The sequence below is a fragment of the Mycteria americana genome, chromosome 5 (genome assembly GCF_035582795.1).
Source record: "Mycteria americana isolate JAX WOST 10 ecotype Jacksonville Zoo and Gardens chromosome 5, USCA_MyAme_1.0, whole genome shotgun sequence".
NCBI lineage: Eukaryota > Metazoa > Chordata > Aves > Ciconiiformes > Ciconiidae > Mycteria > Mycteria americana.
This window is the reverse complement of record NC_134369.1, coordinates 71,706,730-71,724,439: the sequence shown is the minus strand read 5'-3', so window position 1 is coordinate 71,724,439 and position 17,710 is coordinate 71,706,730. Positions and strand designations below refer to the sequence as shown.

The following is a 17,710-nucleotide window of genomic DNA, read 5'->3' as shown; positions in this document are numbered from 1 at the left end:
TCCACAGAATGCTCACAAAGCAACTCTGAAAGAAAGTTCCTTGATCAAAAGACTGCAGGGATATAAAGCCGGATAAAAAATGTCAGCCTATTTTCTATAGTCCATTTTCAACTGCATAGTTTATAATCACTCCTCCTCATCTGGGAGCAAGCTCATGGGTGAAGCTGCATCTACTCTCTTTAGACGAAAAGCTACCATCTGACAGGTCTCAGCTATTTTGGCAGGAAATATGATCCATTTTTCGTCTCAGGCATGCAGCTAGGTGCAAATTATGAACCCAATCCTTACGTAAGTTCTTCTATTTGCTAAGATTACCGCTTATTATCCTTTAAAGAAAATCTGATTTTGACATTCAGCTCATGTCTCACCTGAAGAAGGAAGGTACACCTGGAGAAGGAATGTACCCCTCATCTAAAAAGAAAGTAGTTTTCTTTTAAGATATGACCAAACTGGGAATATAAAGCATATTCCTGCAGCATCCTGCTGTATTTGGGGTTCTGTTAGGTTGCCTGGAGCCTCCCACCAGAGATATAATAGTAGACTTCTGTTCCACTGAGCCATCTGTCTTGAGCTCTGGAAGCCATGCCCAGCTCCTCATCTCCGCTGCCTGCCGCGGCTTTGTTGGACATCACAGTCTCCGTATGTGTGGCTTGAGAGCAGAGAGCCAGCCGAGACAGCCTAATAGTTTATGATCAGACAGCACATCTACCTCATGCCAAAGGTGAATCGATGGAATCGTTTTGTTACACCGAGCACGACAAATGTCTCATTTTCATGTCCGTCACTGCTCTGCTGGCAAAAGCCATGGGCTGCTGACTTTGCACATCTCTGAAGCCTCTTTCTGAGACATCACGTTGTAGCTCTACGTGACCTATAGATCTATAGATAGAGTTTGCCTGTTACCCATGCTTTTCTTAACTCTTCCAATTCCTGTGTTTTAACCATCATCCCAGTGCATCATCATTACATTTCTTCATTTTAATATTAGCAGTTATTGACAGGAATAGTTAACGTCTTCCCTCCTAGATTCAACAGAGAAAGTATATGTCCCACTTTCACCAGAAAATCTTTACAATTACTTTTTGGTGTCCTTTTACAAGACACTAAAGTGCTCGTTTCTCACAAGCCCTACTCTACTACTCTTTCTGAAGAGCTGTACTCATTTTATTTTGAATTCCATTCATTCCAGCTGGATCCACAGTTCAGCTGGAACTCACTGGGTTGTTGATCTAACAGTGTAAGAGCTGGAAGGGCAGCGTAACAGGCTATTGCTTTTCCCAGCCTGCTGTTTAAGGGCAGGCCAACATATGGGAAAGACTATATAACAGTGGGGATAACAGGGATCAGAAATCCCTCAAATAATGAAAAAAGTGTGTAGTTTGGGACATGATGGGAGATGACCCATTGAGATCCCAGCATCAGCTTTGTTCTATAGTTACCTCTAGCTCAGCACTGGTCCCCGATACACAGGTCCTGTGCAGCACCTCTGGTATTCTGAAGTACTCTACCACACCGCAGTACGTAGCTACTCGCTTTGTCTGCTTCCAGGCTGCAGGTTAGAGGACAGCATTCACAGGATGTTTCTCTCTGGGGTCAACAGTTTGAACTCCTGTAGAATTGTTTTAATTAATACCAGCTACTATTTCATAGCTGCTATTTCTGGCAGGAGCGTAACTTGTCCCACCTTCAGAGAGACGGCGAGTTCTGCTGCAGTTGTTTTAAACAACCTCCCATGTTGAGACCCAGCTCTTCCTTCCATTCTTGCACTGGATTTGTGTTTAGGTATCCAATTCTCTGTGCTTTTTTCTTCCTCTCATGCTCTTTATTCACAGGCTTCTGCACGGTTTATTAGGCCTTAAATCTCACACTGTAACGTTCAACATGCCCCACTGGGCAGACGCTGTGTTCTGCCCCACGGCAGCAGTCTGTACCCACACTGACAGTGCCCCTTCCAGGAGCTGTGCAAGGACAAATCTAGCAAAGTGCATCCACACGGCCACCTCCGTGGCCCCGCCGAGGCTGCACCCTGCAGCCTGTGGCCTGCTCCGGCTGCAGCGCCGAGGAAGCCGGGATCAGCGGGAGGGCCGTGGCCCGTGGGCACCGCCGGACAGCACCGCGCCCGCCTTTAACCCTCACCCGGCGGCTCCGGCCGCGGAGCGACCCCCGGCTCCGTGCGGGGCTGAGAGGAGGCCGCGGCGGCAGCGCCCGCCACGGCCCCTGCGCTGAGGGGAGGGTGACGCCCCACACTTTGGACCCTCCTCGCTTCCCGTCCGCCTGAGGGGAGCGACCGGCGGAGAGCCGCAGCCTCTCCCGGAGGAGGCGGTGGCGGGACGCGAACACTGAGGCAGGCGAGCTGCTTCCTCCTCCTCCTCCTAAGATGGCGGCAGACTCCGCGGAGCAGTTCTGCGTGGCCGAGGAGCGGAGCGGCCACTGCGCCGTGGTGGACGGGAACTTTCTCTATGTGTGGGGGGGATACGTGGTAAGGCGGGAGGAGGCGGCCGGAGGGCGCTGGGGGCGAGGACGAGCGGGGGAGGGAGGACGAGGGGGGGAGCGAGAAGCCGCGCGGCAGGGCGGCGCGCCGCCGCACGGGGGGAGCCGGGCTGAGGAGCCCCGGGAGGGGAAGCGGAGCGGCGGGGGCTCCCCCGCCGCCCTGCCTCACCCCGCGTCACCCCCAGCCACCCCCTCCGCCGGAGCAGCCCCTCGGCGAGCCGGGAGCCGAGCGCTGTTTACCTCAGCGCGGGCGCCGATTGGCTGCCGGGGCAGCCGCCGCGCAGGGGCGGGCGTTTTAAATGGCGGCGGCCGCCCTGAGGAGAAGGGCGGGAAGGGGAGGGAGTTTGTGTGTGTTTTTCTCCCCTCTCAGCTGTTTGTCCCATTCTGTAAGCATAGGTGTCCCTGACTGGCGCTCATGGCTGCCTGCTGCTCCGTTTTTAGCTGCCTCCATCACGGGGCACGTGTTGGGGAAGGGCCGGTGGAGCCGGTTTGTTTCCCCTGTCCTACAAACGTGTGGTTCCTGTGTGCTCTGGGAGTGCTTCTCCAGTCTCCCTTCCTCTGTGGGGTGACGGTTATAATTTGCGGCTCTGTTTTTCCAGTGTGTAATTCTTGTTCCTGAGTCCCTGCATTTTTTACTTATTAGTAGTTGTGTGTTATGTATAGTGCATTTTCTCCTGCAGAAAGCAGTTCTGTCACTTCAAAAACAAGCTGGTGGCAGACTAAAAACATCTGCTTTTTTTCCATTGAAAGATCAGTACCAGTTCTGGCACAAGTAAATCCTTGTGACTCTTAAGTCTGGATGAATTCTGTCCAAAAGAGAACTATGAATGATACTACATTATATACAGCCAGTTCATTTTATCCACAGTGTCTGTATGTGTTGGCCCTAAAATGTGAAAGTAGCTGTGCTTGGTATTATTCCAGGTCTTGATCAGGTTGAAAACATGTTTCTATTAACATATTCCGTATTCTTCTGTCTCTGTTTTTTATGGGCTAAGGTAAACTCTCAGATGTGCAGAGCTTGTCCTTCTGTACTCAAGCAAAGAATTCTAGTTGGGGACTCCTGGTTTTAAATTTGAAAATACATTATATGTTATGAGTGTGTGCAATAGCAGAGGGAAGGCCATTTCTAGGGCTCTCAGGTACTAGTGGCCAGTTGTCTCTTCCTGAAGCACATTATAGTTTACTTTCTGGAAATTGGAATGTTCTTTTTTTCATAACTAAAAATGTTGCTCTACCCGCCATTTGGGTAGAGCTGGGCAGCCTGTGGAATTTGAGGAGTTGCTCTGTTCCTAAGCTTGACTGATTTGACCTGGAAAGGGTTGTGCTGCTGGTGACTACTGAAATACTGAAAATACACACAGATTTGCCTACTGAAATACAAACCCTTGGCTGTAGTAGGAGGCGAGGCAGCAGGGTTTCACTGTCTGGGCTACCCTGGCACACCTTCTCTAGCCTATTGCGTGGCCAGGCTTGCCCAATACCAAACTGTAATGAAACTGAGGAACCCTCAGGAGCCTGTAAACTGTTTCCACAGCTTTTCTTCCCTTTGGGGGTCTTTGGTAGGTAGTGTTTTTTGAATACATATTTTGTAGTGTCAAGAAGGTAGCTACCTTTAGAATAAACATATATTGAAATAATGTGAGTTGTCTGTGATGTACAGGAAGATTTAGTGTCCTTTTCTGGCCTTAAACCCCATAATACTCGGCATAACTATGCAACACCTAAATTACTGGTAATACTCGGTAGTTCTTTATGCTTTGGTCTTTAGAAACTAAGGTTGGACTGGCTAGCGCAGTGTTTTCAAAGGTTTTATAATAAAGGATCTTGGGTTCATGGCACAGTCAAAACAGGCAATGTTAAGTTTAGCAGATAAACTTTGCAAATGTTTTTAGTAGTTTTACATAATTATTTGTGGAGACTATTATGAAAATCACTGCTACTCTTTAAGCAGCACTTTACACAGGTAAATAATTTTACATTTTTACATTTCACATGTTGATGGTGGACTACTGCCCAGGTAACTTATTTTTGGCATCAGTGTATTTGCTCCGAGCTGGTTCTGTAGCAAACGCTCAGCCTCTGACCACTGATGTATCTAGATTAAATTGAGGAGACTTGCGCACTTTGTGAAAGCTGCCAGCTGCGTGTAACAGCAGAGCCTACCTTATGAAAGGTACCTGGCAGGATAAACTGTACCAAACACAGTGCATAATGCCCAATGGGCACCTTTCAAACTGAGAAGGTAATAATACAATATCTTTTAAAGGCAAGTAATCAGTATCAGTAACTGAATTGTTAATAATTAAATTTCAGGTTTGTATTTAACTTCTTTTCCTCACATTAATTTAATTTTGATCTACTCTTTAAAATTTTTTTTTTATTTACTGACTGGCTGCTTATTCCCTCACAGTCTTTCATTTCTTTCTAATGCTAAGACAATAGTTAATGGTGTAATTGTTACCCAGCCTGAGTGCTGCAACTGCATTCTCTTGGGCTTCCTTCTCCTGTTTGTTATTCTTCCTCATCATTATTTCCCAAATTATTTTTCTTTCTCACGTGGCGTCTGTGTGGGAGTCTTCATAGATCTGTTTTCCATAGAGGAATTAATTTTCTCCTTCATGTTATGGCATAGGTTAAGCTCTTTTATATTTGACGTTTTGTTCTTTCAAGTACCTTCCTTCAGTTGCTGCAAGTAACTGTTCTTTTTGTGCTTTTCAGTTACACTTTTCTCTGTATTTTTACATTATGCCAAGAATTGCCTCCTAATTAAAAGTATCTCCCAAAACAAAAGATAATGAGTTTTAATACAGGAGCTTCAAATCTGGTCTGGTTTATGTTGTTACACATTTTTCTTGGCGAAACGTTAAGTTGGTAAATCTGTGCCTTTAATGAGTGGGCCTGAGGAATTAAGCTCCTTATTTTTAAAATGAGTACTTTTTTCTAACTTTCTGTTTAGTTGTTGCTCTTTAGTAGTACTTCTAAAGTAGTTCTTTACCCATCTACACAGCGTGGCAAAGTCTCAGTTTCTGGAAAAGATAAAAAGGGGTTGTGGAATGAGGAAAAAAAAATCCTTCAGGTGAAGGAGAACTCTCTTTTCCTTAAAGATACAAAAGGCCCCAAAGAACAGCATTAATACTTTGATGCTCATCTTTGATGTTCTGTATTTGGAGGTATGAAGGCTAACAGTACAGCAAAACTTGCTTGGAGTGATCACATCAGTGACTGAAAAAATACTTCCTTTAGTAACAAAATTTTAATAGAGGAGGGAAGCATCTTTGACAGTCTCTCTCGAGATTTTTGTTTTTTTTAAAATCCACAGTCATGTTAGGGTACTGTTGTGCTACTTGTTAGTAGCAGTTGTGTATGTTTCCTAATGACTTAATTGTTCGCCTGTGCTATTTTCTTATTTTTACAAATTGGCTATTGTATTATATTCATCTTGCTTTTTGAATGTTGAAACACTTCTCTCCCTACCTCTGATACACCAAGCTTACTTTTTTATAATCCTCACTCCTTAAAATGAGTGATTAAAGATGCTATTAACAATCACAAAGCTCAATGGCATCAGGAAATGCCTAAGTATTTTTCATAGCTTCAAAAAATGAAAAACATCTTTTTTGAACTTTGAGTATGAAATGTAAAATATTAGGATTATTGAGCTGCCTGTTTAAAACTGTAATGATCAGAGCAATAATGTTGGGGTATGACTTATGTTCCAGTAGATTATCTCCTTAAGATTATCTGTGTTGCTAAGTAACATGATTTGGTATTTCATTTTAAAACGTATGGTGTATAATGCATAATTGATTTAACATTTGCTAATTTTTTTTTCGGTTTTAGTCAATTGAAGAAAATGAAGTTTATCTGCCTAATGATGAGCTCTGGATCTATGAAATGGATAGCGGGTTATGGTAAGTTGCATAATGTATATTTAATTAATATATAAAGTTGATCTTTGCATAGATTACAATTAGCTGCAGTGAAAAGACTTACTTCAGTTACATGAGTTATTGGGCATGTTCCCTGGCGTTTAAATAGCAGATGTTTAATGTGAAGAGTGAAGAACAGACATATGTACTTGCAAATTGCTCTAGGAAACACATTGATTCCTTAAGTATCATTGTTTTTTTCAAGAGGATGTTTGAAATGGTCGGCTTAAGGCTCTGTTGTTAAAACAGGTGCATTTTATTTGTGCATTTATTTTGGCTTAGTTCTCCATACATTAACTTTTATGTTAAAAGGAATATTTAAACGCTGGATATTTGCATTCTTGATCTATTTACAATTATGTAGTTTTTGTTATTACTTAATTGTGTTATGAGTGTATTTGCATAAATAAGTTACAACTAACCAGATCTTGCATGTCACTAGCAATTTAGTCTTTACATTTTATATTCATTGTGTTTACATATTGTACATGGGGAGAGATAACAATGCCTCTTTTTAAAGTTTTCCAGTGGTTTCTATTACAATAATTGCATTTAGTCTGGTAAAGTAGTACCCATTTGGGCTTATATGTGTTTTCTGCCAGCTGCCTTTCTAGTCTCCCACCTGTTTATATATTCCTTGCATACCCATATTCAAAGCAACAACTTGAAATGGAGGGGAAAGGGGAGGCGAGCTAGATCAGGAAGGTATCTTACAGTATATATGAAATTCCACATCTGCGTGGTCAAGTCACTGACTTTGGAAACAACAGTTTGTGTATGGTTAGTTGTGAAGTTCTAGCAAGTCTTTTTTTTTCTTTTTTTCTCTTTTCTTTTTTTTTTTTTTTTAAGATTGTACCCTCACTGAGACTGTGGTTTGCTGTCTGTTTCTTTTGGTGAAAGGGTTGGCTAGAGCAATCTCATACTCTGGTTTTCACCCCTGATGTCCCCATATCAGTTGTACTGGTACAGCTGTTTATACAGTCACATGGGAAATTGGATCAGGAAAGTGATCTGGGTTAAATATAACTTTTCTTTTTTTAGGGTTATTTTTAACCTCGATCCATTCTTGATCTAATTCAGTTTACAGCACAGGCAGTTGTACACGTACAGCTGAGTGCACTGAGCAGGAACGAGAGAGCAAGAGCAGAGAAGGGGAAGGTGGGCTGGCCTGTGGCAGTGCTGATGCCAGAACAAACGTATTTGGAAGCAGTGCCCTGAGCAGCTGTTAACGAGCACCATTTTCAGTAGGGACAGGTTACACATGCATCATTCACATCTGGTGATTTAGTGCATAAAAAGCTTTTCCTTTTAATGGCTGCCTCCAGTTTTTTTAGGTTGGGGTAAGGTCAAGCATCAGAACTCAAAGCTCTAAGAATCCTTTTCTTCTGTATAGCCACCAGTAATAATGAAGGCATCTGATCTAGATGGGGACGTATTGAAGAAGGGAATGAATGGAATTGACTGGGTCAACAAGTGAGGTGATACTAGACCTACCAGAGAGAAGAAAAAGTGGAATCAGGCTTTGAAGGTGGGAGACCATGAATGAGAAGAGAGACTGGGCTGAGGGCCCAGTTGGAAGGCACAGAGTCAGGCGGAAAGCTGAGAAAAATGAACGGGAACGGCAGGGGAAGGAAGCTTCAACCAGAAATGGTGGGGTGAAAGCAAACAAGATGTCGGCAGCAAAGCTGGGGCAAGGAGTTGGAGTGCCAGCACAGACAGGCTGGGATTTGGCTGCTAAATCTACAGACTGAAGGTGTGGCAACAAGGTGGAAAACCTAAACAAATCACGTCCTCTGTGCATGTACATGTGAGGGAAATGCAGGTCCCTATCTTCAGTAGAAATTTGAGATCCTAGGAAGGCTGTTTTCAATGTGGAGGGACGATTCAAAGCACAGTCTTGGCCTAATGCTCAGCCTCCTGAGTTCGGCAGGAATTGAGTTTTGTCAGATAGTTGTGTAGTGCTTGAGATTCCTGTGATGCAAATTCTAACATCACAAAAGTTTCTGGTTTGTAAGTAGCAGGGAAAAGGCTAGGAACTGCTGCTGCTGAAGAACAGAGGACTCGCTGATAAAATTGGCATTATTGAAGATTTTTTTATTATGCTAGATACAGTGCAAAATGCAGTTTTAGGAGTGGCATACTGGGTACCAAAATTAGTGAGTACTTCTGCCCTTTATTTCTACTTCTGCCTCAGTTTTCCCTTTGTAAAATAACAGCAATACCATGTTCTCATTTCAGGAGTTTTTGGAGTTAATAGTATTTCCAGGTTTTGAATAATTAATATTTCAGCTCTACTAATGCTCTTTTAATATGGGCTTCACCTTCGGAAAAATGGAGATGCTTCATAAACATATGCACAATATTCACGTGAAAGTCCTCTTACACCACAGGAGCCTGACTTCATATATCAGCTATAGTTTCTAGTTCTAGTTATGGCCAAAACATTGCAACTGTATGTTTAGGTTTAAGTATAAAAATTATTAATACATCTGGTTTGGCTTTGTTAATTTTAGCAAGTTTGAAAGCAGCATTAGAAGACTTAATGTATGTGCTAAATTGCAGGACAATGCACCTAATGGAAGGAGAGTTACCAACTTCCATGTCGGGAAGCTGTGGGGCAAGCATTAATGGGAAGCTGTACATTTTTGGTGGATTTGATGATAAAGGATACAGTAATCGGGTATTGTATTCTTTTCTTTCATAACATATTGTATTTGAATGAATAATAATGCTGACCTTACTGTTTTGTCTGGTTTGCATTTGAATTAAGGAGAAACTTAAAGAAAAGCTTTATTTTTATAGAAGAAGTATACTTTTAAACTGACAAAAAACTTTAGTTTTTGTTTTAATCTTCAACTCCATATATTTTTCTGGGATTTTTCACTGAATCGTAGCTTCAGAATGAGACCCATTACATGAAACTTTTGTATTTATTCCTGAAAACTGCCAGTACTTTCCCAATTGCCCTTTTTTTTTTTTTTAATACATTGGCAGCCATACTTGAAACTGCTCTCAGAATATCACTTTTATTTTTGCTCTTTGATAGTGATTACCTTGCTTATATAATCAGGTAATAATATAGCTACTGGTTTTCCTTGTAACCAAAGGCTGGAGCAGCAAAATAGAGGAAATGAACTGTTTTATCATTTAGTGTAAAAGAAGGCACAGTTCAGTCCTGACTAGAAAACAACTGAAATGGAGCCTGTAATCAGATCTCAGTTTAGAACTCTGTTCCCAAGCCTTGTTGATTTTTGTGCTGTTACCTAGTTTAGGTTAGGCAGAACTGCTGCCAGTTCTGCCAGTAGAATTGAACCGAGAGCTGTTTGTCTTACAGAAGTTTTTTGCAAGGCTTCAGTTGACTCTGGAAGGAGAAGGATATTAGTATTCTGGTCTGACTGAGCAAATGCAAGGAAACGTGCTGCTAATTCTCATGCTTCTTGTGTTCTTGTGTATCAGATTCTTCCTATATGTTGCTACATATTGTAAACTTCACTGACAGTTCTTTTTATTTTTTCCAAAGGAAGTAGCGTACTCTGGGGGTGGTGGGCTGTTCTTTTTGCTGGTGATTTGTGCTGCATTCTTCGACATCATTTATACTGAAAATGTTGTAATTTTTTTCTTTTAAGCTGTATTATGTTAATTTGCGAACAAAAAATGGAACCTATAGGTGGAAAAAAATTACAAATTTTAAAGGTCAACCTCCTACACCACGTGACAAGCTTTCCTGCTGGGTGTATAAGGACAGGTAACAAATTAAGAATATTTAATATGTGTTAATTGCAGAGAGGAAGTACTATAAAGTGAAGAGAACACAGGTTTGGGATTCATGAAACTAATTCTTAGCTTGACTTGCTATGGGATTTTGTGTAACTCTCCTAACAACTTTCTACCAGAGTTTTCTCACATGTGAGCTGAATTAATGGTAAGTATAAACCCTCTTTAGGAGAGGGCTGGGAAATTTAGTGAAAGTTTCTGGAATGGTTTGAGACTTCAGATAAAAATCATTATGCATCTATTACTTACGGTTTTAATTTTAACACATGTTAAAAAATCAGTATAAAGATTACATTTTTTTGTTACATTATGTAAGCATTAAATTATTACCTGCAATAAAATCTATTTAGTATATTTTCAAGGATTTTAATAGCATACAAATGCTGACAATTGCAAAGGTATTTCAGTGAGTATCTTTATTTTCTAAGAACCAAGTCAGCCTAGATATTTGTGTTGTAAAAGTTACTGAGTGTATTTAGAAAAAATACTTAGCTAAAAATAAATACTTCGGGTTTTGTGTTTATTATGGAAAGTGTCTGGATATTGTGGCGTATGTGGTCACAAGAAAGTGACATGTCAGTGATTTGTCATAAAAGCTACTGTAAACAAGTAAGAATATGATATACAGTGAACACTACAAAATGTAAATGATTTATCTGTTTCTGGACTCCGCATCTAAAGAGGCTTTGCATAAACTGTATAATGCCTCTCAGTACTATATCTTGGTTTTGTAATTCTAATTTAACTGCAAGACATGAAATTACATATATTTGAAGAACTTCTCCTTAGCTGTTAATACAAGATTATTCAAAACTAAATGAATCTATTCGGAGTATCATGTAATCCGCATACTGAGAAAATTGCCTATTTTAGGTGGCAGAGTGTAACAGTTTCATTTAACGAAAGTATTTGGGGACAAGCTATGCACCTTTTCAGAAGTATACCTTACCATTTCACAAGATGTGAATTTGCAGGTCAGGATGTCTTGGTGTATTGCACAATGCTTTCAGTAACTCTGTTTCCCTAGGAATGTCAGTCTGGAATGACCTTCACCATCCCATCATTTCCTAAATTGCCTTCTCCCAAGATCACTAACAACTATACCAAATATCCTCACATGTTGAAGTTAAACAAAACTTTAGGAACCATTACTTATGGATGGCCATTTCATGGGTGGAATATTAGGCTGGGAGGTGTGTAACGATACTTGCAATGCAATATGTTCAGTGGTGCTTAGTTGAAAGAATCTCTTTATAAGCTAGAGAAAAACTTTTGTGGGTCACAGGCAGTCTGTGGGCTGAACCTTGGGAACATTTGTTGTGAAAAGATGTATACAGAAGGCTAACAAATATAGCAGGAGCACAGGAATTTCAACAGAAAAGGGTAGGAATTCTAGCAGAAGTAGAGGCATTTCACTGTCTTGTGTGTTATGTGTCATTTTGAGACTCGTGTCTGAAAATGTGACTGTGATAAGCTTGTGGATGGAGGAATAGAGAACAGGGACTTTGAGGTATCCTGAACCTCCTTCCTTGCCTCTCTGGATTTCTGTCAGGCTTGTTGAGGAGTGTAACAGTATTACCTTCATCTCGGCAAGGTTTTCTGTGTAATTAGGTGCAATATGAAATATTTAAATTTGTTTGTATTATTAATAGTACAGTAGGTAAACCAAAATTTGAAATTAATTATTACCGCTTATTTGTTTGAATGTTATTTACAAAACAGCTAACTGAACTTATTTTTTGTTGTTGTTCTTTTAGGCTAATATATTTTGGTGGCTATGGCTGTAGGAAGCATAATGAACTGAGTGATTGTTTTGATGTCCATGATGCATTTTGGGTAAGAGATTTGTCACAATTCAGAGTGATTTGTCCTTTCTGATTGTCAAAACGTGATCTTTTATACTATACTCAGTAAGTATGAAAATCTGATTTTTCTTTTATTTGTAGCATCAGCAGAAATGCAAATTAGAATCTTCTACTTGGATTTGAAATTTCAGATATTGCATGTTGGGAGCAGTGGGTGTTCAGTGTATTCCAAGTACCCAGTGCTAGGCTTTGAGTGCAATGAAACAAAATGCTGTCAAAGCAGGAACAAAAGGCAGTATTTTAAATCTGAAGACATATTTTAAATATGAAACTCCCAGAAAATCTTAGAATTTATTTCCTTGAAGTAACAATAGGCAATTTATAGCTTCACAAGTCTTAACTGACAAATACTTTCAGTTAATTTCTTTAATTTGTTACCCAGAGTAAATGCCATTACTTTAAAATGCCTGGATTACCTAGTTTCCTATAATGATTTCTTACAGCTAATAGAAAGAAGGAGACCAATTAGAGTATTTAGTGACAGGAATTACTAAGAAATAGATATGCATTCAAGTGAATATAGATCCTTACATCAAACGTTAAATATTGACTTATAGAAATGTATTACTTTATACAATCTATTTATTTCTCAGTGCGTTACACTCAGAATTAGAAGGCAGAATTTGTCTACTGCAGTGACTGGTGTTGGAGCCCAAAGCCCATTTTCAAAAGTGTCATCAGCCCTAACATTCCTGAATGCTGTTGACCTTCAACCAGACCGGAGCTGCTGCATCATTATTAAAAATATTAGCATATGTTTCTTTCAATAACATTCTGTAATTTAGGTTATTTTCTGTTTTGATAGTTCACTTCTGGATTTGTATCCTTTTATAAACACAAAGATTTTAAAATAGCATAAACTTATTTTTAATTTTTTTAACTTCTTTTTTAGGAAGGACAGATATTCTGGGGATGGCATAATGATGTTCATGTTTTTGATACAACCACACAAACTTGGTCTCAACCAGCCATTAGAGTGAGTGGATTTTTTGTCTTTTGACACAGTGGTGATTTTACTGCATTTTGAATAGTTACTGTGCACTAGAAATTGATGTTGGGAAGAGTAATTTGACTATGCTTAGTACTGCTCAGGCTGATAACACTAAACAGGGGAACACTCGTATCTGAAATGTGGAAAATTCAGAACTGATATGAATTTCTTTTCTCCCAGGATGTTATCAGACTGGTGTTTTTTCTATAATGTGGTTCTGATGCAAAAAAATATTGTAAGCTTCAGAGAGGTATTAGAAATCTGGATACATTAGAAGATGATACAGTATTCTGTATCTAGGGGATAGTTTTGAGATAAAGCTTTGTATTAAAGCTTTAAGACAACTGTTGGGAATATAAAATTACTGTCAGCGCTCCATTACTGGAAAGGCAAGGCACTGGAATACTCCAGAAAACCATGTAGTAGGAATACCAGAGTGGTGCTGAGGAGCAGGGTGTGGAGGTGTTTTGGTGGCTCCTCAGAAAGCAAGCTTGGGTCCTGCGGAATGGATTATGGCGATTATACCGACTTTGGGTACCCTTGTAGGCCCTGCCAGGGCTTTGGATATGGAACAGTTTCATGGCTGGAGCACAGCCATTAACCCAGGCCAGCTCTGTGTTCATCCTGTGTCACACCTAGCGAAGGCCTTCTGGAACGAAGCGAAGGTCTTTGGGGAGTGCATGGTAGAAACCCATGAATGCTTTTAATGGTGCCAAACTGAGGTTAACAAACCTCGTTTATCTGAACTGTTTTAGTATGAAGCCATTTGGTTGACTGTATCTGTGTATAATTAATCTGCAACGTGGATAACCTGTCACAGATAACTGAGAGTTGACCATGTGAGAGTTTAAGGTCTGCCTGGGGATTGCTTCCTTTCCCCTGCCTCCCCCTTTTCATAAAGCTGATAGATCAGCGTGAAGGATAGTATATCAGGCTGAAAGAACAATAGCGGTCTTGAAAGCTCATCTTTCTTGATTCACTATTCAGTTTTCACAGACTTGAAGGCAAGGGGAGAGATAGTAAACTCGCTGTATTGCTAGTTTAGGTCTTCAGGTTTTTTTCATGAAGTAAAGATACATGTTTAGTATGCAAGGGTTATATACTCATTATTTTGAGCGTTGTGTATATGGAGTTGCTGTATTCCCTTCAAGAGTTAATGTTGGAAAAATCTTTTGAACAAATGTCTCCTGGTCATGCTATATTGTTAGAATAAACAGATCCGATGTTCTTCAGCAAATATGTTATTTTAATAGTCTTCCAAAGGAGCATGTATACTTACTTTCCCAGTAAAATAGTAATGCACACACTTCTATTTATTGATATTAATATGATAGTATACTATAAAGGTTCATAAAATCCTGGTGAGTTTACCTAAGAACTCAGTAGAAGTAGTATGTTGTAATGAGTGTCTGACACTATTTTATAGTGTTTATAGGATGTTCTAAAATTCCTATAAAACTAAATGCAAAAAATGAAATTACCATTGAAAAGTAAAAGCCAATTTTGCTATCTTTATTTCTGATTTACACAGGGAATACTTTTTGGCATGTAGCAATTGGATGTAACATAAAATTTTAAGATCTGATTTCCAGAGGTTTTTGTACCAGTTCCTGATGGTTCATGCTTTGGAAAAATAAAGCTGCACAGGACAGATCAACAATAACTGATGTGTTACTGTAACTTTATGCTTAGGAATTAAAGATAAATTAATTGAATTTCACTTAAGTAAAGCAATGATAAATCAGACCAAGAGGGAATATATTAAACATTAGCTACTGAGGGAACTCCATTAAAGCTGTCCTTGGCAAATTATGTATATCTTGTAACGTCTTTGGAGTCTTGGACATGACTACAAATTATTTCCTTTTAAAGTTGCAGTTCTGTCAGCATATTGATGCATGCTGGCCTTACTTCTGCAGTCTCTGTGATACTGACTTGCCAATAGCCTTGGCTGGCACTTGGATGATGTTCTGAAGGATCTTATTTTGGTTCTTTCAGGGTGGAGATCCACCTCAGCCTCGAGCAGCTCATACATGTGCTGTGCTGGGAAATAAAGGTTACATCTTTGGAGGACGAGTGCTGGTTAGTGTTTAATTAAAACATTTTATTGGCAGTAATATTATTTTCTTGGCAGTTATTTTTTTTTTTTATAGCAAATGATTTTTGTAGTAGAAAAAAATCCAAAATGTCTTTGGCCTAACCTGTATGTTAGGCGTGTTGAATCCAGGATGCTTCTTTTCATCCCCTTCTACCTTACAAAAAGAAGAGTCTGTCTTTCTGTCTGTAGTATTAATGATGAAGCACACATTGATTGTCCCAAAAAGGGAAAAAACAGGTGACTGTATGGTAAATGCAGATGTTTATATATCAACAAAAATGGTTGATGTGTGCGTATCCTCTGTAGGAGATGGTTCTTTGAGAGTGGAGCAAAAGCAAGCCTGATGATAGACCAGGTTTAAATAAATTATGAGATGCTAGCATTCTGTGCTCACTACAGCTTAGCACATTTATACATCAAACCTGCTGGCTTTTTTCCCCCCCATTTCACTTAATGAAATGCTAGTGAGTAGTAAATATAACTGAGATTTTAGCTTGTGCTCTCCCACCACCACCACTAAAGGAAGAGGAAATGTGTAAGAACAGTCAGTTACTTACATACACATCTCTCATATCCTGATGTTTACCTTCTGGGAAAGTGAAGTTCAGAATAGCTGTTGGGATATAGTATTTTGTATGTACAGTTGCAACATGTGGTTCTGAATGGTAGGAAATAACAGATTTCAGTTGGCTGTATAATTTAAACTTTTGTCATTTTTTGCATGTAAGTGACTGAAATACAGATGTCTGGAAAGAGCAGCGTGTGATTATAATGTCTGGATACAAAGGTATTAGTCTCCGTACATTCAAGCTGGTACAGGATGCTGCAGCATGTTATCTGATAGCACAGGCCACTGCAGGCACAAGTCATTCAGTCCTGTTAAGTCTCTCCTCTGCTCTCTGAATGTCAGTTTGCAGTCTCAGTCTTTACCTTTAGCATGCTCTGTGCCCTTGATACAGAATATGTGAAGCACACCGTAGAGATTGCTGTTAGCTGCTTTATTCTGTGTAACCAACGTAAGCTCTTTACCACAAGAGTAAGGCTTGTATTTGCTTTCTTGGTAGCTGATCCAAGACTATACCATTTAATACACTGTGGGAGGGTCTTAAATCTGTTGTCCCTTAGGTAACAGTCAAAGGCAGCATAAGAGCTGTCTGTATAGGATGCAATCAGTGCACAATTAAATCAACGCTAGATTCTTGCTATATAATCTTAACTCTTCCTAGCTCTTTTGAACTTTAAAAAAAAAAAAAAAAAAAAAAAGAAAAGTAGTAGGCATCATCCCCCTGATTGTCTGTACCTAACAAACTCAAAGCCACCACTGGTAAGCAGGGAGATACTAAAACCTCTCAGCAACACACTTAATTTTTCTAGTGCTAGTCAGAGGAGATTTCCTCTTCAGTTCTTCTCTGCTGAAGCATTAATGTAAGAATTTAAGCCTGAGGCAGCAATCCAGTGCAAAAAACATATTCCTGTCTTAGGTCTGAAAATAAGGATGATAGTAGGTAGTCTTAACTAATGCAGGCTCCCCTATCGTTTGTAAATTTTTTGCAAGGATAGTTTCTTTATGGGCTGGAAAGCGTACCAACTCTTTTTAGAACTGTTGCAAAAGCATAGGGAAGATAATATTTTTAAAGGTCTCTGTATGAGCTGGAGTTTATCAGGAATGTGAGAAACAGATTCTGTAAGGCAAGTAAAAAAAAAAAACCCTCCTAATTTAAGTTACTGTGTACTCTTCCATATTTTTTTTAAATTTAAGTTTTTAGCTCTTTTTACCTACAGCTAATTTAGAGCTTTTAATCATATTCAGCTAAAGGATGAGACTTGATGCTTTCTATCTCTACTACTATGAAAAGTAACAGTGAAGAAGCTTTTGAAAGCCCTCAGAGCTGTGTTTCTATAGTTTTGTTATATGAGAGAGAAGGAATTAACTGTTGGTTGGAAATGTCCTACAATGAACCTATGCCAACTTCGTCTTGGAAAGCTGCCATAACCTAAACCCTGTATTCTCAAGTACTTGCAAATAAAACAGTGTAAAATTGCACTTTGTTCCCTATCCCCCGTTTCTCATGCTGTAAAGGCTGTACTCTAATGCAGTGTTCTTCTCAGGGAAAGTCTACAGTTCTGTTACAAAATGGCTTACTCCTGCTTGCTCAGACAGAAACCAGACAGACCAAGGCAGGTTCAGAATGGCCACACAGTGTCCAGCCAGTTTTTCAGTTTGAATCACCTCCCACAGCTGCAGGAAAAGTTTTTACCTAAGTACCTTTTCAGAGCAATCAGAAAAGAAAGTAACCAAAATTGATCCTGTTTATTCTTGCCATTCTGCATTATGTGTCATGTGGCCTTTCATACAGGCTCACGATCTCTGGAATTGTTGCTAAAGCCCCACCTCTTGACTGAGAGAGAACTGTAGGCAGTAGCTTCCAGAGCTGTAGTTGGGACAAACTTGATATTTGCAAATAACTAAGGAAATAAAGGGGTATTAGAAAAGATTGAAAAAGTATCTAGTCTTACTTGAATCTTGTGTGTCAGGCTTAGCCATTGCAGGCTAAGCGAG

General features: G+C 39.8%; 1 protein-coding gene across 3 annotated transcripts in view; it reads left to right on the top strand.

The window, feature by feature from the left end:
• Positions 1–17,710, top strand: part of KLHDC1 (kelch domain containing 1) — a 34,101-nt gene that overhangs the window by 1,089 nt on the left and 15,302 nt on the right. Inside the window, exons 1-7 of one of the 3 annotated variants that reach the window (XM_075504007.1) lie at positions 2,163–2,479; positions 6,334–6,404; positions 8,985–9,102; positions 10,049–10,167; positions 11,954–12,032; positions 12,954–13,037; positions 15,051–15,134. In XM_075504007.1, the coding sequence (XP_075360122.1) occupies positions 2,378–2,479; positions 6,334–6,404; positions 8,985–9,102; positions 10,049–10,167; positions 11,954–12,032; positions 12,954–13,037; positions 15,051–15,134 (657 nt within the window). In that variant the 5' untranslated portion in view covers positions 2,163–2,377. Of the gene's footprint in view, positions 1–2,162; positions 2,480–6,333; positions 6,405–8,984; positions 9,103–10,048; positions 10,168–11,953; positions 12,033–12,953; positions 13,038–15,050; positions 15,135–17,710 lie in introns of those variants that run through there. The other 2 variants (XM_075504006.1, XM_075504008.1) reach the window with 2 other exon arrangements.